We start from the raw sequence: 24970 nt of genomic DNA, 5'->3' as shown, positions 1-24970 counted from the left end.
TATGCATGGTCATATGCATGGCCATATTTATGTATGTATGTATGTATGTATATTTTCATATATATGTATGTATACATGGCCATATGTATGTATGTATGCTCATATGTATGTATGTATGCATGGTCATATGTATGTATGTATGCTCATATGTATGTATGCATGTATGGTCATATGTATGTATGCTCATATGTATGTATGTATGTATGTATGTATGTATGTACGTATGTATGTATGTATGTATATATGGTCATATCTATGTGTGTATGCATGGTCATATGTATGTATGGTCATATGTATGTATGTTTGTATGCATGGTCATATGTTTGGCCATATGTATGAATGTATGCTCATATGTATGTATGCTCATATGTATGTATGTATGTATGCTCATATGTATGTATGTATGTATTTATGCTCATATGTATGTATGTATCTATGCTCATATGTATGTATGTATGCTCATATGTATGTATGTGTATATATGTATGTACTGTCATATGTATGTATGTATGTATGTATGTATGTATGTATGTATGTATGGTCATATCCCTCTATGGTACACATTATGATGCCAGTGAGGGAAATGTGTTTTTATGTCTCAAAATAGACTAAATAAACATAATCTGAAGAAATTTTATACTTATTTTTATTTTTGGAAGTTTTTGGGGTTCGTTGCGTGTAGGCAACATTGTACCATAATGGTGCATAAGTGAAAAAGAACGTTCCTTTTCCAATTTGAACATTGTTTATTTCATAAACATATGCAAAAAATATTCAATAACATCAAGAAGTCACAATTCATTTTAAATTTTAAATTAAAAAGAATTATGAAAAGAATTTAAATATATATGTATGTATGTATGTATGTATGTATGTATGTATGTATGTATGTATGTATGGTCATAAGTATGTATGTATGTATGTTCATATGTATGTATGCATGGTCATATGTATGTATGTATGTATGTATGTATGTATGTATGTATGGTTGCATGGTCATATGTATGTATGCTCATATGTATGTATGCTCATATGTGTGTATGTATGTATGCTCATATGTATGTATGCTCATATGTGTGTATGTATGTATGTATGTATGTATGTTCATATGTATGTATGTATGTATGTATGTATGTATGTATGTATGTATGTATGTATGTATGTATGTATGGTCATATGTATATATGCATGGTCGTATGTATGTATGTATGCTCATATGTATGTATATATGCATGGTCATATGCATGGCCATATTTATGTATGTATGTATGTATATTTTCATATATATGTATGTATACATGGCCATATGTATGTATGTATGCTCATATGTATGTATGTATGCATGGTCATATGTATGTATGTATGCTCATATGTATGTATGCATGTATGGTCATATGTATGTATGCTCATATGTATGTATGTATGTATGTATGTATGTATGTATGGTCACATGTATGTATGTATGTATGCATGGTCATATGTATGTATGTATGCTCACATGTATGTATGCATGTATGTATGTATGCATGGTCATATGTATGTATGTATATATGTATGTATCTGTGTATGTATGTATGGTCATATGAATGTATGCATGGTCATATGTATGTATGTATGTATGCTCATATGTATGTATGTATGCATGGTCACATGTATGTATGTATGTATGTATGTATGTATGTATGTATGTATGTATGTATGTATGTATGGTCATATGTATGTATGTATGTATGTATGTATGTATGTATGTATGTATGTATGTATGCATGGTCATATGTATGACCATATGTATGTATGTGTGTATGTATGCATGTATGTATGTATGTATGTATGTATGTATGTATGTATGGTCATATGTATGCATGTATGGTCATAAGTATGTATGTATGTATGTATGTATGTATGTACGGTCATATGTATGTATGTATGTATGTATGTATGTATGGTCATATGTATGCATGTATGGTCATAAGTATGTATGTATGTATGTATGGTCATATGTATGTATGTTTCTATGCATGGTCATATGTTTGGCCATATGTATGAATGTATGCTCATATGTATGTATGCTCGTATGTATGTACGTATGTATGTATGTATGCTCATATGTATGAATGCTCATATGTATGTATGTATGTATGTATGTATGGTCACATGTATCTATGTATGCATGGTCATATGTATGCATGTATGTATGCATGGTCATATGTATGACCATATGTATGTATGTATGTGTGTATGTATGTATGGTCATATGAATGTATGCATGGTCATATGTATGTATGTATGTATGTATGGTCATATGTATGCATGTATGGTCATAAGTATGTATGTATTTTTATGTATGTATGTATGTATGTATGTATGTATGTATGTATGTATGGTCATATGTATGTATGTATGCATGGTCATATGTATGTATGTATGCATGGTCATATGTATGTATGGTCATATGTATGTATGTATGTATGTATGTATGTATGCTCGTATGTATGTATGTATGTATGGTCATATGTATGTATGTTTCTATGCATGGTCATATGTTTGGCCATATGTATGAATGTATGCTCATATGTATGTATGCTCGTATGTATGTACGTATGTATGTATGTATGCTCATATGTATGTATGCTCATATGTATGTATGTATGTATGTATGGTCACATGTATCTATGTATGCATGGTCATATGTATGCATGTATGTATGCATGGTCATATGTATGACCATATGTATGTATGTATGTGTGTATGTATGTATGGTCATATGAATGTATGCATGGTCATATGCATGTATGGTCATATGTATGTATGTATGTATGTATGTATGTATGTATGTATGTATGTATGTATGGTCATATGTATGCATGTATGGTCATAAGTATGTATGTATTTTATGTATGTATGGTCATATGTATGTATGTATGCATGGTCATATGTATGTATGTATGCATGGTCATATGTATGTATGGTCATATGTATGTATGTATGTATGGTCATATGTATGTATGGTCATATGTATGTATGTATGTATGTATGTATGTATGTATATATGTATGTATGTATGCTCATATGTATGTATGTATTTATGTATGCTCATATGTATGTATGTATGTATGTATGTATGGTCATATGTATGTATGTATGTATGTATGTATGTATGTATGGTCACATGTATGTATGTATGCATGGCAAGTTAGGACTCTGTAGTCTCAGAGTAACTTTGCCAAATTTAAGCAACAATAATAACAGCTACTTACATTTCCTAGCTTGATAGGGCTTCTCCCGACTTTATCTATGTCCTGTTTGTCAAACCAGCCCATAGGCTCATTTTCATTAGTGTATAATTACCTGAAAATAAGAATTGTATTTTCATTTCCTTAGATGAACCGTTTATATCAACAAAGAGCACAAGCCCTCTCCAATGAAGGCCGCCATGTTGCACCATAGCAGCAGCAGAGTGGACAAACCAAACACTGGCTCTAAATAGGCCTTTCACATTTTATGTGAGTTTTGCAGCCACTAAATCCTACAAACAGGTCATGTAACTAACAATCAGTTTGTCTTGTGAAAAAGAATCCAGTGGAAGTATGAATCTGTACATGACCTTCAGCTCACAAACCCTAATAGACTGGAACTATATGTGAAAATCAAAGCACACATGGATAAAATCACGTGCAATTATTGACAATGAAGTACAAAAGTAAACTTTCAAACATAAAATGAAAAAATATTTAATTAAAAGCCAATGGGATTATTATTTTACTCAGTATACTCAATTATCCAGAAGTGGCATGATGATGACAAATGAAGCCAAACTTGAGTGCAAGTGTACACAGATAAAGCTCTCTGGGAGAAGAACAGGTGCTTCAAAGAAACGGAAGATCTCAGGTGGGTTTCTTTGATTTTGTCTCTGCTCTGTTCTTCTCCCAGATTAACGTTGGCATGCAAAGAAATAACACACACAAAAAAGAGAAAGATATTTCTTTAAAGGGGAAAAGACGGGCGACATGGATGTGAGCCAAGCTGTATCTGTGTCCTCCGCAGAGGTTTACTAACAGGTGGCGAGTTGTTTACAAAGAAGGTTTTACTGACAGCACTTTCACACATGCACTGCAACTCTGAACTTATCTAGACATTACCCAGAGGAGCTGTATGTGAGAACACGAGACTGTCTAAATCAGTGGGTGTAGTGGGGAGTAAAGCCAATTAAACTTAGCTTATCCACCTCTTTGAGATGAGGCTGAGAGTTTACTCATCTATTTTTCAGAACAACTGTATCAATCATTCAGGGGAGACAAGGTGGATAATTTACAGTTTACCCACCTCTGTATTTGCCACTCCACCCCTTTGGACTGAACATTAAAGGAGCTTTACCCAGCCAGGTCGCTCATACAAAGTCTGTGTGATGTCTGAGTGCATTAATAAGCTTAACCTAATCTTAGCCAATCAGCGCTATGGGGTGGGATTTAATTAATTTAGAGAAAGCATTCTGATTTTCTTCCCCAGTGACCAGTCGATTGGTTGAAGAGTCTGTAGACTTGCAGTCGATCAAGATTTTCTTTGGCTGACTACAGCCCTGCAAGGCTAAACCAACCCCTAGCCTAAACCCAACAGAGAAAGTGTGTGAGAACACATCTGACAAGGACAATCACAACAGACTGTCGTGTGCTAAATGTGTCTCAGGGCAAGAGTTCATATGAGAAAACGGCTTCAAACTTTCATGAGTAGGACTGAAAAGTCCCAGAGCCTCATATATAAACAATCAAAAAATAAGATGCCACTTCTAACACAGATGTTGGAGTTTTAGAAGAAAACCCCATGATTGCTTTACAACATAATTAATCAGAGTCTTGATTGTAATGTAGCAAGTGGAAAAGAGCAAAATCATGCCAGACTACATTTCTGTGGTAACATGGGTGTGTCAGTCCTTTCTGATACTGTCACCCTAATTATACGATATGATGTCAGCGCACTGGATGATAAATTAGATTTACACATGTATAATCAATCAACAGGCTATTCTGGCTCATAATTTACTGTCTGGCTTTATAATGAAAAAGTGTTTGGTACCATTACCATTGCCGGCTCATTCTAGGAACCAGTGCAGCGAGAGTGAGTTGTCACAGATTATGTCGATTTTCTGCTCCATGATGGTGACTCGGTCTTTATGTCAAATCATATTAAATAGGAATAAAGACTAATCTCCCAGCAGACGAAAAGACCTAGATTGTACGATGTGTCCATGTTGGAAGGCAAAAGTGTTTGTAGCTGTTCTGAACGACCACACTCAAAGGTGGAGATGTGATTATTGTCCAAACTGCGTACATTTCACCTGGAAGGTTTTTGCACTTGTTTGTTTGCATCAAAAGTGATAAGTCGTGTAAAGAATTAAAAAAGCTTGAGAGACGAGTTCAAACCCAGCTTGCTTTCTTGTCCCTGCACAGCTCAGGTGTCTGCCATCTGACTAGTCGTTCTGCAGAAGCATAGTAGCGACTTAACGCTTATTTTTCCAGACTTTCCTGAGCAGTAACCTTTTCCATCAATGCACAAGTGCCACCTGCATTTCCTTGACCAGCCACTTGAGGCTGGCTCCAAAAGTGAGTTATTCTCTATAGAGTGTTGCAGGAATGAGTCTTAAAACCCAGAAATGACTTAGCATTTTAACACTTCCAGTTCCCTTGCCTCAAAGTCAGTGAGTTTTTCAATGAGTTTTTTTTGTTGTTTGTTTGAAATAAGGTCTGCAGTTGACACAAGCTTAAGAGATCTAAACATCAACAAGCAGCTCAATGAGCCTACAGAGTTTGTCACCGACATTAAAGTCCGTAAACTTCATTGCTTATTTAGTCATGAATATTTATTGATTGACAAATACTTTGGGGCTTTGAACCCTAACTTATTATAACTTTTTTTTTTAATTTACAAGCTTACGATTTTAATTCATCAAACTTTTAATCTTTGATTTCTAACCCTGCAAGAAGACAAATTTCACAATTTAATGAAAATCTGAAACATGAAATTCTGAGAGTGAAATTCTCTTCTTCCCAGCAAAGACACATAACTCTGAAGAGAGTGTGGTTTTACAGAAAACGTGAAAAGAGATCTGGGATTGTATTTTAAACCAGACAAAATGATGCTTAGTCTTTTAGAGTAAATGTAATCTTTTGTTTCAGCAGCACTGACTGTACATTAACATGTGGCCAGTTCTACATGACCTTGCATGTCTCTCTGTAAAAGCAACACAAATGTAGTTATGCATGCACGACAACAATTTAACAGGTTTACACGTGATTGCCACTGCAGTAATGGCAGCTTGTTTATTTTGCCCACAGCTGAATTTATTTCTAAGCACATTAGAGAGACACTAAGAATTAAAAAAACATAACAGAAATGTTTTTAGGCATAAATTCTTGTCATTAATAACCCACACGATTGAGTTTTCTTCCTTTTGCTTTTTCAATATTACTGTATGAATACATGTAAAAAATTCTTTGAAATGGTGTTTGGAAAATAAATTGGGTTTAGATTAAAGGAGCATTTATTTAAAGTCCTGACAGCACAGTTTGTACATCTGCTTGTTTGGAAATATTTCAGTGAAGGAAGCCAGTCCATTTTGTAGCAGCCTGAAGAAATGATGGATTTGTCAGGGGGGGCATGTTGTTTGAAATATGTTTTAAATTAAACCTCACAAACAGAATCAAACTTTGACAATACGTAAATTAAACATCTTTGATCAAATATGCATTTAAATAGAAGAAAATCAGAATCCTACTGAAGCAGATGACATGTAGGGAGAGTTTGAGTTTTAACCGTCTCCCATTAAGATTTTGACCACATTGCAGATGGTCACCCCTGAGCCGAGCCCTGTGTGTGTGTTTGTGTGTGTGTGTGTGTGTGTGTGTGTGTGTGTGTGTGTGTGTGTGTGTGTGTGTACTTGCTTTAAAGTGAACCTCATCAGTATTCCCCTCACTCAGGAGGAATTAGATGCCAGAACACTGCTTTTTCTGCCAACTTTGATCCCGGCCCTCCCTTCAGGACCAGTAAGGTGGACAACAAACCAAACTCGTTATAGCTCGTTAATGGACCAACACAGGGCTCGGAGCCTCAGGCAGAGCGCAGTGGGGATCACGTGCGCGGGCGCGTACGAAGTCTAATAAGCGTCTCAACCTCGCCCACTTTCTCCATGCTCTCTCAACGCTTTAATCAATTCCTCGCTGCTATAGAGAATAACTAACAAATTAGCTCACCCCTCGGCTGTGAAATTAATATAATGGTCAAATCTAGTTTTAAATTCGTGTGATAACGAGCCGATCGGTACATGCTCGAATTTACAGGAGGGTGCTTGAGAATAATGATACTGGTGAATAATGGTTCCTGCCACATGTTTTTTTTTCCACCCCGACATCGACTTTGAAATGCCATGGTGCATTTATCATCATCATTTAAAGATCTTCATTTTAATTGAACAGGATATGAACATGTGACATTAAGCTTTAATGAATTTCTGTAAAGTCAATGAATATGAACTTACTTAAGGTCTTCAGAAGCCCTCGCCTGGATCAGGGGAGTTTCTACTGAGTGTCCGAACACGGCGCCTTCTGAGCCTGCCGATAAAATGTTCTTTTATACTTCACAAAACTACAGCCAAGGATAACTAAAGCTTGTGGTCAAACCTCAACACTTGAAATGTGACTGAAATGCGAGTGTTTCACACCTGATTTGTAAGGTTCAGTTCCAACAAACTCTGCAACTTTTCTTACATTAAAAAGGCAAAATATCGACTGTGAAAAAGGAATATTTATCTCCTCTGGCGTCACAAAGAGCTCCTGAAGAAAAAGGAGGCTGAGACTGCAACTGCATCTCATTTGTTGTGATGGACAAGTTATAAATTAGAAGATGGAGACAAGGCGTCATGTGCCTTACTATCATGAGGGGACAGTTACTGTGTCCACCGCATATCACTTCACTTACTTTTTAAATGGGGAACTGCCAAAATACATAACTTTGTTTAAAACACATAGTTAAAGGGATAATTCAGATTTTTTGACGCAGGGGTGTATGAGGTAATTATTCATGTATTACCTGCAGCAGCTGGTCGTTGGCATGCTCCCAGTTTGGAGAAGCAGCGATACTACGGGTGTAGGAAACCAAGCAATGTACTGCTGTGGACAAGGTCAGCAGCAAAAAGTATTTTAGTCACCTGTCGCTGCCTCGGAGAACACAGAACACAGGAGTTGCTGGTCTATTGCTCCCTTGATTAGTTAGTTAGTTTGTGTTATTGTGTGGCTTTGGTGTTTTAAAATGTTGGTTTGGATTCACTGAAGTCACACAATAACAAACAAACTAACTGATCCAGGCAGCAGTAGACCAGCAACTCCTGTGTTCTGTGAGATAACATTACAGATTTTGCCAAAGGAGTCTGGTTGGTTTGGAGAGAGTGATGTTTAGCTTATATGACAGCCGTCGGATAAGGCTGACGGCAAGGTAAAGTGGTGAAAATATTCTAAAAATAGCATAAACTGATACTGATTTTTTTGGGTGGCTACATTTTGCTGCTGACCCTGCTCACAGCGGTTCATTACGTCACTTCCTACACCAGTACTCCTCCTGCTTCTCCAAACTAGGAGCATGCTGACCACCATCTACTGCAGGTAATACACTCAAACCCACTTCAAAAAAATCCAAACTAAAACCAAACCAAACATATTAGGTGTGAAAGTCTTCATTACTTTGATCAGACATTAGATAAGATGATCAAAATTTGAGATTTCAGTTCTTGTATAGCTGCTTGTGTTTAGACAACATTCAAGACTTATGTTAACTAAAAAAAGTAGTTTTATAAAAAGTGATGTTTATATTGCTCAGAATAAATTATCAAAATAATAAAACAGTTTTGTTCCTGAAACAGAGGTATCATAGAGGCACTAGTATTGAAAAAGAGCACTAGAAAGCACATTTTACCTGTGACTGTGAACTTTTCAGTTGTCATGACGACCTCCTCCTCATCAGCAGTGAACAGCAGCCTGCCTCCATCTTTACTTCGTACCTCCAGCCTCTGACACTGGGCCTCCACAGCTTCGGGTCCTGCAGAGAGAGATGTCCAGGTTGCAACTTCTGTCTTACAACAAAAAACATGACTACAACACTGTTCGCATAAAGGGAGAGTTCAGATTATTTGAAGAGGGGTTGTATTAAGTATTTATCCATCGTCACAGTCTTACCTACAGTACTGACAATCGATATGCCTCCAGCAGGAGTACCAGTATAGGAAGCTAAACAATGTGCTTAAAAGAAAGGGGAAAAATTCACTATCAGTTTAAGTGTATGCTACAGTTAGAATTTTTTCACTGTTTATCTTGCCATCAGACAGTCTTTCCAATGGGAAATCACTGGTATATAAGCCAAATATGGCTCTCCCCAAACCAACCAGACTACATTAGCAAAATCAGTACATTTGCCTCGCAGAACACAGGAGTTGCTGGTCTACTGCTGCCTGAATCAGTTTGATTGCTATCATTTGACTTGAGGGAATCTGAACTAACCTTGTAAAACACCAAAGTCACACAATAACACAAACTAACTAATCAAGGGAGCAGTAGATCAGCAACTCCTGTGTTCTGCAAGTGGGTCTTTTTATGCTTCTGCGCCAGAGAGTTGCTAGTTTACCACTGTCTCGATCAGCTATTGTTCAGTTACTGTTAAGTCATAAAGTAACACAAACAAACCAACCAACTGAGGCAGCGGTAGACTAGACGCTCCTGTATTCTGTGATGTAAAATTACTGTTTTTGCAAAAGGAGTCAAAAGATTCGAGGTTGAGTGAGAGTGAGCAATATTTGGCTTATAAAACTGCCGTTTCCCATCAGAGGACGGCAAGGTTAAGACGTCAAAATATTCTAAATATAGCCTACACTTAAACGGATATCGATTTTTTTTTAGGTGGCATAAAGTGTGTTAAAGTAGTACATTGCTTGGCCTGCTTCACCACTGCTCTTGCTGCTTCTACAAACTGGCGGACTCACTATTGCTTAGTATTTCATACAACAATTTCAAACCATCGGAACCATCCCTTTTAGCTAAGTGCTGGAAATACAACTGCAAGACATGGATCCTAAGCATTTAACCTACTTGTATTTGTTAAGCTCTACGGCACTGTTCAATATTTAATGCACATTTCCAGGACAGAACATATATTTCACTTTGATAATTAAAAAGAATTAAAGAACAGGTTCCACCTAAGAAGTTTTATTTGTCTGCTATGCTAACAATAATGTTCTTTTTGTAAATGGTACTGTCAAATAAAGGTTGCCTTGTGTTTTTCTGGCATTGCAAATCAGCTTTGGGAAACTATGTTTGGGCATGTAAGACTATTAGCAATCTGAAATACTGTGTAGAGTGCTTGCTCTGCAAATGAAAGGCTCCTAACAAAGCTGGATGAGCCATGCTTTTACAATGGATGGAGACAAATCAGTAATCTGTTCCGCTGGTGAGGAATATTAATTCCGGTTCTCCAGACTTTGGTGTTTTTCCAGATGTGCATGCTTGAAACTTTTTAACGTCTCCCTTTCTCGCTCTCCCCTCCTCCTCTCTCTTCCATTAATCCATGGGCTGCGACGGCTGCTGGGGAATTTAATTATTCTCGCCAAGTTTCATCTCATTTCAGGCAAAATGCACTTTCTACAAAAGCAGGCACTAATTTTCAGAGGAAGGTCAAGCGTGACCAAAAAGTGTCATATCACCAGTCTTGTCAAATCAGCATCAACTCTCAACTTATGTTGGCTAAGATCAATAGCTATTAATGTTAATAAGCAGGTCATTTGCTTTCCAGTGGTCATTAATCATGTAAATGACTGGTAATTTGGACTGACTGATGGTTGAACTTGATGATAATAAGAAGAATCCATTGTCCTTTCAATAAGTGCGTCAAAGGTTAGTGTCTGGAAGAAACTACAGGGCCTTTTTTTGAAGGCACAGAGACGATTAAAGAGAATTTAAAGATGAATTGTTGCGCTAATCTTGATTAAAGTCATTAATAAAATAAGATTGATCAGGCAATTTACAGTCAGGGCCAGATTAATCTGAGATCGCTTTTTAATAAGTTGCACATTAAAAAGAGAAATAAAGGCTGAACTTGCCTGTAAATAAACACATACGCCAGATAATTATGTTAAATGACACAAGGCCAAAAAACAGTCGTAAACCCTCATCTTTAAAATACCTTCCGAGAACAGACAGGGATGTCACGGCTGTGTTTCCCATCAGCTGTCGAAGGCGAGTGGCGATTTATTACCTCTAATGAAATGGCCTCTAAATAAATGCGCACAGTAATAAGAAGTGGTGACTTACCCACTGTGAGCTGACCGGTCAGCTGCCCTTGGTCGTTTCTGACGTTCAGCGTTACGTTCTTTTCTGACCGCAAGACCAACAAGCTGTCCTAAGGGGAAGCAAGAATGGGGGAGGAGAGAGAGACAGAGAAGGAGAAAGAAAGGAGAAAAAAAAGAAATATATTAGGATATTATGATGGGGATCCCTTCGGCAAGAGAAGGAATCTTAACTGAGTGAATTCCCCCCTTATTTTTCTTTGTTGTGATGCCACTGGCTTATTCAAACATATGAGATTTTGATAGCAGCAAAACAACCATTTGTTATGCAGATGTAATGCAATGCAATCCAAGTGACATAACGGCTGTTTCTTTTCTCATCTAACGCTGTGAATTAAGGATATATTTAACCACACCAGAGCTGAACAGTGGACAGGCTAACATGGACAGTTTTGGTGAGTTTGAATGAATTTTGCTTTACTATGATCTGCAAGGTAAATTTACTGTTTTTGTCAATGGAGTCTGGATCGTAGAGCCGATCGATTAATCGCTGCAGCTCTAGTACAAAGGATAGGTGTATTTAACCAGACTTATACAGATTTTAGAGAAACAGCAGTGGCTTTATCTGAAAGCCTCTCTGCATGGGGATTTAAAGGATGAGCGTGACTGCGTCAATGCAAAGCAGGTTGTTTTGTACTGTTAAAAAAGCCTTCCCAAGTGAATCTTTACTATATATGTATAATTCACTGAATTAAACTACATTAAAATGGACAAATTAAAACTAAATTATCCAAGGATGAGTAATGAAGTGTAGGACGGTTGAAAATGTTGCACTCTCCATCAGTGACAGGCGTAGGTGTACCCTTTCTTCACTGCAGACATTTTAACTCTGGACCTCTTCTGCTTTCTGGCAGTTTAGCATTTTGCGAGTTTATGGCTGTTTGACATTTGAATGATGGCGCACGTGTGTGTCGCTGTGTGCATGCTGAAAAGGCTTAAACTCCATGCAATCGTTTCACCTCTGTTGTCTGAAAAATAATCTGCGAAACTGAAAACAACTCATGACGCAGGGGATACATTTAAAATACAATCGGTTGCTTTGTTTTGAAAAGATATATCGAGAGTATATCTTCTTCTTCAGATGTCCTGATATCGTAGTGTAGATGACTATTTTGTAATATGACATTATTATCATATACAGTGAACTGTGGCAGATTTGTGATGTACTCAGTTAACCCAACATACTCAAACGGTTCATAAGTATATGCATGAGTGGGAGGCTCACAGTAGTGATTGTGCTCAAATTCCAGTAGTAACTGTGAATATAAAGCTGCTCAAAGGATTGCTCCTTGATTTCTCTGGCTGCAGATGAGGTGTGCATCTGCTTGACCAAACAGTACACTGTGTTTTGTCTTTGTCGTAGATAAGGAGTTGAAGTATGAGCTTGTAAAAGAAATACAAATATGGTTGAAGCTCCACAGTTTTTGGGAACAAAATCAAAGTCATGGATGTGATGGTGGTCTAAGTTAAAGGGTGTAATAATGATTATAGGTCACACCAGGACATGGAAATTAATTATTATATGTTCGCGTCATAGCTGGCGCTGCCTGCTGCTGGAACCTAGAATACACGGTGTAAAGCGTGACTTTATTTCATGAAGAAAGATGAAAACAGTGCTGGTTGTAATATCTGTAAAATTATCATTTCAAGAAAGGCCGGAAACACCAGCAATCTGGCAAAAAAAAATCCAGGAATGGCAGGTGTTTGACACTGTATGCACGAGTGCCACTGCTTCCCAACCGACAGCTCGTCCATGAGAGTAAATATTCTGTTATAATAATATAAGCACCATGCAGGGAAGCTTAACAGTTTTTTCTTGACTGAGACAAACTTAATGAAAACAAATGCTTTACAAATTTCATCCTTTAGACAATGACAGACTGTTGCTACAGCTAACTCTCAGCCCACTGCCAACTTGACTAAAACTGATCAGGGATCAGTAAGGGAAACAAAGAATTGGACAGATAAGCAGAATCCACTGTCACATTGGTATCAATAAAATCTTATCAATTCCCATCCCAAACCAAGATTATTTGTTGTTAACATACAGCAAAAATTGATTTTTTTGGCCACAATCTTGGTCGGGCATTCGACAGTTGGAAAGAATTGCAGGATTTCAAAGGATTCAAAACTGATGAAATCTGTTATAGGCTTACATGTAGTGCTTCGCCATGGTCATACAAGTTATTAATCATACAAAGCCACAAACTGATTCATTACCCCATTGCAGTGCATCCTGTAAACAGCTGTGTTTGAAAAAAGAAAAATTGGATCAAGCAAAAAAAAAAAGTTGTGTACTGCCGTCACTTGCTTCCAAAACGACACCAGATGGTGGTGGTCTTAGTGATTTTGTCCACAGGCGCTCCCACAATCAACACAAAACTAAAGTTCCTTGTATTTGCTTTAAACTGCGTGTCCTGTTTTGTTTTGCGTTTCTGTATTTTCAGAAATCTTTTAAAGTCTTGGTCAAACTGATCTTTTTTTTTACCATGTGTATTTATTGATTTAGACTGCACCTCTCAAAATAAACTAAACTAAATCTTTTTTGAGAACATAGCATTCTCCATTTTGGACTCTTGTTTTTCCCTAAAAGGTCAGTTCTGTCAAGAGTTTGAATCTGTCAAGACAAGAAAGTTAAACTCTGCACAGAGGCACCTAATAATTTTACTTTGCCCCCAAAAGCAAATCCACTGATGGTGAACATACTGTAGCTTCATAGCTGACAATGTTCAGTTCATGTTAATAGTTTCTTTCTGTTGTATTATTTGTAATTAAAAGTGACATTTGTTAGCACTTGGTTACAGTTTCACATTTGAGCTAATAATTATGCTGTGATGCAGTCTAATGGATTTGATTAACTTCATGCTCTCCCAACAGAGGCGTCAAATTGTACCAGATTAATCCAAGTTTGCACTGTGTTTAACTTTGGAGAGGTCATTCGGTTCATTCTCATTCCATGCTTGTTCCATCCAAATATAAATGCGCATCATGAATGGAAGTGGGTAGGAACCAGAGCATCATGAAGAAATCTGAGTTCTTGATTTGAAGTATCCTTTTAAAGAGTTTATAGGTCTTAAACTGTTTCCTGAGGGGCCGTGACTGAGGCGCTGTTGCTCTCCTCAACACTTCTTTGGGATCACATAAAAGGCTTTTTAGTCAGTGCGCCTGTTGAGGAAGGTCAAGTGCAGATCAGAGTGAATGCACATAAATGGAGCCTGTTGTTGAAGGTGCAGCGGGCCCCGTCAGACTGAAAAATTACCATGGCTGCTGTAAGGCAAAGGATGCTGCCCTGCATACAATGAATACCATCACAGCCAAAAGAGAGAGCACGGTGCACTGCTCCGATGAAATAGTTTAAAATAACCTCAGATGATGGTACTATCTTTCTCCGAGTGTAAAATAAAATGCAGACCTTTAAAGCATAGATAAAGAGCTCAGGGTTTAAACTGTAATCCGAACCAAATATTTGCATAAATATATTTCAATTTTAATTATATTTGATTGTTGTGCTGGAAGCCAATTTGCATACTGAGCTGAACAAGTAAATATAATGAAGAAACCATGTCACAAGTTGAAAAGGCATGCCTATTAAGTCTTAATTTCCTCATTCAAATATCAAATCTCACAGGCAGGCTCTTTGCATGCAGGGTACAGCCTGTTTTGGAACATGTTTTCAGGCATATTCAATATTTTTCATATTAAAAGCCCCCTATATTTCAGTGTAATACTGTTAGCCAAATTAAATTGGTTCTAGCAAACTGGGTTTGAAGGATGTTCAGATCTCTGAGGCAATGCTGCTGCTGCTGCTGCTGCTGCTGCAAACAGCTTTGATTTTACACCGTGAGAGTTAAACAAGTGGATGACTTTTGCCCTCATCTGCAGACTTGAATTCAGAACTGGTGTTGGAATCATCTCTGACAAGTATCTCCCGTGCAATTCAGTGAGAGTCAGTGAGGGAGAAGTTTCATCCCAATAAAGTTACACCTGCATCTGATGCTATTTATAGATCAGTCAGGGTCCCCAGGGAAAACAACGAGAGCCAACAGTCTGAACAGCAGAGATTTGATAAACTGTATCTGGGCAATGTGTTGCCTCATACCACATTGTTCTTCAGACTGCCGCAGAGACTTAAATTCAAAGCAGAGGTGCAATTTCAGAGCTTTCACTTGATTTCAAATTGCAATAATAATGTCATACTGTCATATATCTGTCATTCAATCATGCAACCTTATATTTTACCTTGAAAACATATAATTAAGGCAGAGACCTCATTTACAATGTAGCCCAGTAAAAGATAAATAAAACCTCCTTGACACAAAGAAACACCAATATTAATCTTAGATAAAAGTGGTGATTAAAAGTAAAGACAATAAAAGTCACATAATAATACCTTAAAAATAAAATAAAACTTAGTGAGTGATCAATTAAAACAAGAAGATCTGGAAGTGAAATGTGATGTCATGAGTTAAATGTTAAGATAATTATAAGTAGCCAATTCTTCTTGGCCATTTAAGTTGCCACACCTTTGCATATTTATACAAAGCAATCTGCGCTCATTGCTTTATTGTAAGTGGCATGCATTTTCTACAGTTTAAGGAAGCTTTATGTGTTTTTTGAATCAAGAAAAAGACGACTTGTCAAATTTTACCAGAGCTGCACAATTAATTGATCGTTTGTTTTGTTTTTTTTGTCTGATGAATGTACTTATTTGCTTTTCACTGAATATCTGTTTTTCCACTGCCAGTAGGGGTATGTGGAGTTTGGGATAGAAGAGAAGGTTGGTTTGTGTTCTTGTTATTGCAAATATAACCTGTCTGTGAAGTTTATTGTGACATTTTAGATTTGTCACTGTTCATGATGTTGACAATACTGGTTGTGAAATCAATAAAAAGAAAAATTAAGAAGAAATAGGATCTGAATCGCAATATGGCCAAGTGCAATATCCAAATAGCAGAAGCTTTGATTTTTGGATAAAGAAAAACAAACAACAGCATTATCTGAAGTACTGTAGCGCTGCAGAGATGCCCTGGCCCACAAATCTTGTTTTCCAGATGCAGGAAAATATGTTTGCTTGGTACAGATGCAACAAATGTCAAATCATCATGATTTTGAAACTGTGAAGCAAAAATGATCACTGCCACTAATCATGAATCATAGTGCAATCGCAATATCTGCCAAAATAATCGCAAAATGATTTTTTTTTTTTTTTACCATAGCCTGCAGCCCTATGTCATTCTTAAATAAACAAGAGAGTACAACTGCAGCAAAAGTTAAATGTTGAGATAATCATCAGTGACAAATTCTTCTTTGCCATTTACATCATCACTCCTCTGCATATTTATACTGACATACATTTTGTACTCACTGCAGGCTTTATTAGAATTTGAATAATGGATTTTATATGATTTTATGTCTTTTAATAAAGCAACAGATTATCAACTTGTCAAATTTGACCTCTGCAGTGCCATCACTTATGAGGTGAGCGTCTGGGTCACAGAAATATAGGTGTTTTACTATAGAAAAGGAGACCTGTGCAGTGGCTGTAGCTATTACACATCCCTGGTCTTCTGCCTCCCTTTATGTCCTCCTACTATTTGTGTCAGTGGGCTTTTACTATGCGCAGGTGAATCAAAGGCCAAAGCTGCAGGCTAAACACTGTAGTAACTGATTTTTTTTTCAGAACACGTTCAAGCAGAGGAATCAGCTCCCGTAGTTCTTAGCATAAATAAAATACTCACGGGTACTTGACTGGAATTCACTGAATACATCAATTTACAAACACTAAAGAATACAAATACAAAATGGACTGACCGCTCTGCTGAAGATACAGTATATCACTGCTGCTCACCACATGTAATGTGACCTCTGTTGTCCCTCAGCAGCAGCAGCGGACATCATTACCTTGATGCATGCATAAAACAGGAGCTATTCCAAGACTAAACACAAGATTTGTCTCCTTTGTGCGTTTAAGTGTGTGCTGAAAATCTACCAGAAAACAAAACAACGCATTACCTCAAAAATGAAGCAGTGTATGATTTTCGCCAGTCAAAATACTGAATAATTTTCATTTAACTCTTGACCAAAACAGAAACACTGTCCGTGTGAATTCTGTTAAAAAAAAAAAAACATTCCAGGGTGTGCACAGTGTCTTAAATAGTATAAAATCTAACAATCTACGCCCTAAAATGTCTTGAATATGATTTTGCAATTCTTGATTTATTGAATTAATGAAGTTACCATTACTTTTAAAAAGTTGCATTTTTCAGTCACAATTTTAAACGTGTTTTGGGGACAAAAAAATGTTGTGATTATGCTCTAACAATAACAAAACAAAACCCAACATGGAACCAATAAAGACTGATGCAAACTGTGCAGCCCGGTCAGAAATTATTGGAGCAGTATGCCAATATGGACGCGAAATAGGTCTTAAATTGCATTTATAATAAACTTAACAAGTCTGAAAACCCTGTACTCAGATAAAGCTTTCTATGATGAATTTCATTTTGGAGACTGGACAGCAAACCAAAAAACTCAGCAGCAGCAGCGTAATAAGATATCAAGTTGGATAGAAACATAAAATGTAAATTTTCTAAATCATCAGAAGCAAAAACTTTTACAGTTTGAGCAATAAACAGCCATTACTCCACCGATACCAGAAATGGAAATGCTCTACAGCCGTGCTTAAGGCTCACAGACAACATATTTGTCTTTGAATAAGCATTACTTGATCCACCCTGTTTGAAGTTTCTGCGGGAGGAAAGTGAAAGGAGGTAAGAAATGCCTGCACAAACACTCGGTTTCACAAACACTTGAAATTTCACCTGCCAGAGCAACATTGCTTCCATAATTTCAAGTGGGACACAGATTTCAAGCCTGAAATTACAGCCACTTTGTTGCTTTCACGTGTTGAACTGATTTCACATGCCTGAAATTATATAGTATTGTGGCTTTCACAGGTGGAGTTGGAGTTGTTGTGTGGCAATCACATGCTTCAAATTTCACCTGTAAACTGGATTTCAAACATTTGATATTATAAGGTCGCCCTATGGAATCTTTTTTCACGGTTCTCATATTGGCCTCTTTTTGCCATAACAATTCAAACGTGCGCATGCCGTGCACTCTGTACAAGCTGACGGGCGGGTGGATCGATGGATAGATAGACAGACCTGCATAGGAGGAGGCCCCGGGGTGAGGAAAAATAATATACAGAATATTCTATCCATCCATCTGCCTGTCAGATATGACAGACAGCTCGGCACAGGTGCAAGTGAAAGCAGCTGCAGAAAGAGGCCAACACATGAAAACAACCAGAATGCTGAGTGTCTGTGGTCCAATTTACACTTGAACCTTCGAGCAGGAGTGTCACGCAACGATTGTTCAATTCACACACGAAAGCAACAATTGGGCTCTAATTTTTAAAGTGTTTGACATCAGCTCTGCACTTGAAATTTCACCTGCCGGAGGCACACCGTTACCAAATCAGAAATTTGGAGAGGCTGTTGTGACCGCCTGGTACGGTGCACAGCAGGCAGGAAATGTGAAACATCAGTGCTAAAGCACTGGAGCCTACACTTTGCCACCACAATGCAGAGAATATACACATTATATAAATCACTGTATAGTCTGTACGGTATATAGTAAGGCTGGGCAAGATCATGTATCAAGATCATTTGACGGTATTTTTTTTTTTTTCATGCAACAGTGTTCTTACCCACAATTTCTTCTACTGAGAACAGAATTACTGCAGTTGATTGTCTTCAAATAGCCCATTTTACTGTCACAAGGACTGTATCATGTTTTTTTTTTAATGTCCGGACACAGCAAAGCATGACCCCTTCAAAGTATGGTTACCATCACATGGACGACTATACAATTAAACGTCCCCACCCACGCTAGTCGGAACCAGAAATACTAATCATTTAAAATATTTAAAAATGAAATATTTGTCAATATTTCATTCATGCATGATGCCAGTTATCTGTTGCCGCACGCCACTAGACGGGGCTGCGTCTCTGTCAGACGGAAGCCCCTCTCACCCTGCTTGTATGAACCGATCGCCATGGCAACACCGGATGTTTACATCAGCGAGGTCGGACGGATGATTGTAGACTGTGACAGAATAAGCTGATATATATTCACTCGACTGGAGAAATGTGACCGCATTAAGCACAGACACAGACATAAACCTGCAGGCGGAGCTGCTGCTGCTGCTGCTGCTACTACTAGCTGCTAACGTTAGCCACACTGTGTGTCAGGCTGGAAGCTAACGTTAGCTCTGGGTCCTTTACCTGCAGACACTGTGACCCTCTTCGGTCTAAAAAGGTGAAGCATAAGCATGTAAGGTTTGTATTGCACAGCGCGAAGTAGCGCGCATTTCAGCGGCATTTAAAGTACGATTTGGCGATTGTAGACTGTGATTAACGTCTTCAAATGGCTCTTAATACACACAGTATTTTTTTTTCGGACAGTGTTTAACATTATAAATTAATAAATTTTGCCTTGTGTTTTCTTAGTGACTATTCAAAATTAAATTTGGCATCTAATCAACAGAGAAATTAGTTGTCAGGATCATCCCTGGTACACACGCTCAAGCAAGCATACCTGTGGTGTTGGTGTGCAGCAGTGAAATGGGTCCCCGCTGAAACACTTTGCCACTGTTAATATAAAAGGTTTAATTAGGGCAGCTTTAAGTAAATATAGCCACATTTACCTGGATGGACCAGAATTCAGTCTTTAGGAGACTTGGATTATGTTTTTGTTTTTATTTTGTTTGTTTTTTCATTTGAAAACTGGTCTCCATTCACTTAAATTGATTGAGAGACTCTGCAACGCTGTTTTCCTGTGACACTCACAGCAGTATTTTGTGGACTAAAATCTAAACCCAACCTTCAGCCAGCATGAGGTCAAGTAGAAAAAGACTGAATTATCATTTTCAGTATCATATTGTTATCTGTTACAAAACTTGGGTATTGCATTTCAGCTGGTACAGAGAAGTGTCAAACATTACTCCACCCTGTCATGATAGAACACTGCAACGTCACAAAATAATCAAATTTATCTTCAGTGCTTCTGTATATGGTTACATAGCATTATGCATTTATTACCAGTGTCAGATATAGTTTGAGCTACACTATGAGCTAAGTCTTTGATTATTTTTAACAGCGTCTTCTCTCTTTCCTCTCACTGTGTGTACTTGTTGACCTTGTACGCGAACTGCTGCACACAATCTCGCCTCACAGCAATATACAGTACAAAGCTGATTTAAAAAAACTCAATGATTGCTAAATATATGAAGAAAATTGGTTTGTAACGCTGAATATGACAAATTGGAAAATGCATTAAAATAATATGCATCACAACAGATATGCCTGTGCAGATAAAGTGTGGCCTCCAGGATACTTTGTTGTGTAAAAGTATCTGTACAGAACACATTTGTTGTGCGTGCTTTTTTTAGCTTGGCAGGGTCTGCATCCGTGTAAACCGCATGTGCAAAGCTACCAGCTCTCATTTCACAACATGCTACTGAGAGTGCCGATTTAAGGGGCTACTTAGTCTGTAATTTGCTGCCAGCTATCAGAGTTCCTGCCAAAAACACCAAGGGAGTTATTTCCACTCGGTATTCACAGATTATGGCCTCAGTCATTGATGAAGATTCAAAGCCCCGATTGATCCACGGGAAGTCAAACTAACTCTACTTTGAACTCAGCCTCGACAGCAGCTTGGACTCATTGAACATATATGGAAAAAAATCATATTATATTTAACTTCAAGATATCCATGGTGCGCTACAGAGGTCAGTGCTGCATGTGGTAATGGCTTATTGATCAATGGTGGTTATCTGACTGAAGAACAGCACTGTGCACTGTGGTGTAAACTCATTGGATAACCATAATCCCCTGCTCTCGCAGTGCTTGACATATTTCCTCAGGTGAGAAATATCGAGTGACCCACAGAGATTTTTGTCCTGCAAATATCTCTGGTGCTGGTAGATAAGGGGGCCACTGCACAGCACGTCTGTAAAACAAGACAGTAAAAATGTCTGCAGGTGGTATTGCAGCCGTGGAATGAAATATCGGCTTTGTCCAATGTTCGGCTTGGGCATCTGCTATGGCCTTGAGGTGTTTGCTATTGCTAAGCATGCGACTTGTTATATTTAAATCAACATTTAGCTCTGACTAGAACATCAAAGGGGTGAGAGTGTGGGCAATTCCAAGTTGTTTCTCAATCTGCTGTGGCAAATTGTACCCACTATCGAGCCACTTCCACCGTCGACGTCCCTCAAAAAATCAAATTTACATGGAACCCCAGCTTCCAGTGCTTGAAATTGCTTTCTGCACCATGCCTAATCACTGAAAAAGGGGATGATCCAACTGAGCGTCTAGTGATTCGTGTGGGAGAGGGAAATTTGGATCAACTTTGCACTGGAGCTGTGTTGGTTAATCTACTGAACATCAAAGAGGAGAAAAGGGAGGGAGGAAGTGGAAGAGGGGAATTTATCGCGTGGGCTTGATTGGAAATCCAGCGGGGGGACTCTGGTCCCTCTGTAATCGCCTGTAATCTCCTGTTGGGTTGTATGTGGCCTGAGAGGAGCCGAGAGGCAGCCTATTACCCATCTCCTGCCGATGGGAGGCCCTGATAGTGCACTGTTGGAGGATGACAGGAAATGAGGAGGAGGAGGTGAAGGTGGAGGAGGAGTAGAGCAACAGGACAGAGAAAGAGTGTAATCTCTCCTTTCCAGGCACAAATATAAGGTAACTTCAAAGTATTGTCAAGTCAGAGCTCACAGGGAAGTTGGCCTTTGTTGTTAATGAATTGATCATAACTTCCTCAACACTGTGAAATCAATACCAGCTTGTCTGCAGCTTCGCTGAGATCTTTCCACGCCAGAGCTTTTCACACGCGTTTCTGTCTGTGGTAGTTATTCCTAGTTCATCAGCGCTACAGAGTATTGATCAACAGGCGAATTGAAGTTGGTGAGAAGAGCAAAGGGAGCAACTTACCCTTCTGGACTGGATCTCAGTCACGTAGAGAGGCCGCAGAAACTCGGAGATTCCCTCCAGGCGAATCCCATCCTGATTTAAGTGAAGGTTTCCCATCCCATCCTGAAACATAATCATGAGCGTCAGTGATGCTGTGATGAGCAATATCGATTGTCTTGATTTGTACAGAGGCCCTAAGAAGCAAGCGAGAAAAACTAGAGCCATGTTCATATGGGACTATTACCAGGAGACTTCATGTGATTCAGATTTTTTTTTCATCTGTGTACAAAAAAGTTTTTTCTTTGCTTTCTGTGAAACCACGTGAAAAAAAGCAAGCAAGTTATGTAAAATTACCGCTCGGTGTCCCCTTTGGCTATAAATGTGTTTTAATTGGCCCTGAATGCTTTCAGTCCTTTTTAGAGCACATGTTAATGGTGCACTTCAGCCTCTTGTGGCCAAAAACCTGAGTCAGTATTATACTTTTGGGCCTTTTCCACTGGCGCTTTTGGCCGTGTCGAGCTAAACCGTACCGCGCTGAATTGCATTGCATTATCACTTTCAGTGCACCGTGCTGCACCAGGCCACGTCCAGGATGCATCTACTCTGGAGTGGAGCCAAAGCGAGCCTGACCCGCCCTCCAAGCGGGCTGTGGTGACGTCTCACAGGCCGTGGCCAACCCATGACAAGCCTCCTTTTCTCCCCCTCAAAGAAGCGAGAGTTGTGATCCTGAGCTCGTGTGTACAGGACAGCAGAGAGGAAGACGTTTCTTAAAGTCTCTTTATGTTCAGCTCTCAGTACTTTGTATCTTTATGTACTGAAATTTAGTTCCACTCATTTGTCCCTGTTTGAAAGTTCAGGTCTCTGCATTATTTTTCCAGTTAATACTCACTTACAGCTGTGTCAGAGTTGTGTTAAGTTAATGCTGATGAAATGCCCGAATGAAAACATTTCCTGTTTGTGCCGCTTCATAATAAAAGCGTTTAAATAATGAAACAACAGGGAAGCCAGGCCAGCTCTGTGTGGAAAAGGGTCATTACTGTGCACAAGGGTCCACTAGGGTCAATGTGATGTAAATTTAGTCATCAGGGGTGTACGTATACACTCTGCAGATGTATACACAGACATCTGCGTACCCCTAATTTGTTGTGACCGCGCAAACTTGTCAACGTGGCCACTACAGACCAACCATTTTATTATGCACGTGTGGAACGCACGGAGCATCTCCAAGCAGACTCCAGACAGCAGTATAAACAAAACTAATAGGCATTTGTGGTGTCTTCAGCGTTCCTGTTACATATAATCCAACTTTCACCTGCAAAAACATTTTTCCTGCCTGTTTCACAAAAAAGAAAGACATCAGAAAGATTATCTTAGCAAAAAACTTTTTTTCACCTGTTTTAAAGTCAGAAACACAGTAGAGAACTTTAGATCAGACTTAGTAAATGGATCACTAGAATTTTTTTTCTCACTTGCTTCTCGGGGCTTTCTTGGATTTTCATTCAAAGGGTTATAAAAAATTGAGTCCTGCTGTCACTGAAGTGCATTAAGAGGAGCAGGAGCTGCTGCCGGTGGACGGGCGGCACGGCTGAGTGACAGGGAAGAAGTAGGACATGACATCGAGGTGACAATGCCACAGACACACAGTGGTGTCAGGGTGACAGGCTGCATGCAGTGGGAGGCAGACTGAGAAGAACCAGGCTAATGTGGCAGCCGTGGATGTGAATGTTGAGGAGACGCATGAAGATAAAAGAAAGTATCAGATGGTCATGGAGATTTACATGAGTTGGCTGACTCCCTATGTTCAGGTTATTTAAAAAAATATTATTAGCAGTAGTTGTTGTAGTAATAATTAAAAGAAGGTTTTCATGAGCATTTAAGGACTATATGTAGGAATGCAGCAATTCCATTTGCCAGATAGATAATCATGTGTAATACGTACTGAGGTGATTGGCTGATCACTGACCAATCCATGATAAATAAAGATTTCCTGTCAATGTAGCTATAAAAATCATAATCCAACCCAACCACTGATCTCGTCTTACAGAAAATGATCCCAACATGATTTTAATTTTGGGTAAAAAAGAGTAACATTAAACATAAAAATTATTCAATTAATATAACACTTAATTTACCCAAGATAAATGTCTACAGTTTTCTCATTAATATTTCAATATTTTATTCAATAATCATAATCCTGATTAATAAACCCATTAAGCACATTAAAATAATGATAATGGTGGAATATTTTAAAAACAGTCTAATTTCTCTAATCTATTAATGACAACCCCAATTCCACAAAAGTTGTGATGTTGTTTAAAAAGTAAAATTCAGAATCTACAATCCAGAATATCATGAAAAGAGAGAGAGAATCTGAAGAAATCTCTGCATGTAAGGGGCAAGGCTGAAAACCAACACTGAATTTTCATGACCTTTGACCCCTCAGGCAGCACTGCATCAAAACCCACACACTTAAAGGATACAATATGGGCTCTGAAACGCTTTAAAAAACCGTAGTCGGTAAACAGTCCATCGCTGCATCTTCATCATCTGCAAGTTATGACTCTACCATGCAAAGTGAAAACCATATGTATACCAACAACATCCAGAAATGCCA

The 24970-nt window shown here is 38.3% G+C and overlaps 1 protein-coding gene across 1 annotated transcript in view; it reads right to left on the bottom strand.

The window, feature by feature from the left end:
- LOC146305609 (zeta-sarcoglycan-like) overlaps positions 1–24970 on the bottom strand; it is a 71954-nt gene that overhangs the window by 26816 nt on the left and 20168 nt on the right. The window contains exons 3-6 of the mRNA XM_084712449.1: positions 22378–22479; positions 11343–11430; positions 8959–9081; positions 7529–7601 (exon numbers count right to left, since the gene is read on the bottom strand). Of these exons, the coding sequence (XP_084568575.1) occupies positions 7529–7601; positions 8959–9081; positions 11343–11430; positions 22378–22479 (386 nt within the window). The remainder of the gene's footprint in view (positions 1–7528; positions 7602–8958; positions 9082–11342; positions 11431–22377; positions 22480–24970) is intronic.

Source organism: Lutjanus erythropterus, chromosome 23, assembly GCF_056507025.1.
Source record: "Lutjanus erythropterus isolate fLutEry1 chromosome 23, fLutEry1.hap2, whole genome shotgun sequence".
NCBI classification, from domain to species: domain Eukaryota; kingdom Metazoa; phylum Chordata; class Actinopteri; order Lutjaniformes; family Lutjanidae; genus Lutjanus; species Lutjanus erythropterus.
The sequence above is the reverse complement of the archived record's forward strand: the minus strand, read 5'-3'. Positions and strand labels throughout refer to the sequence as shown.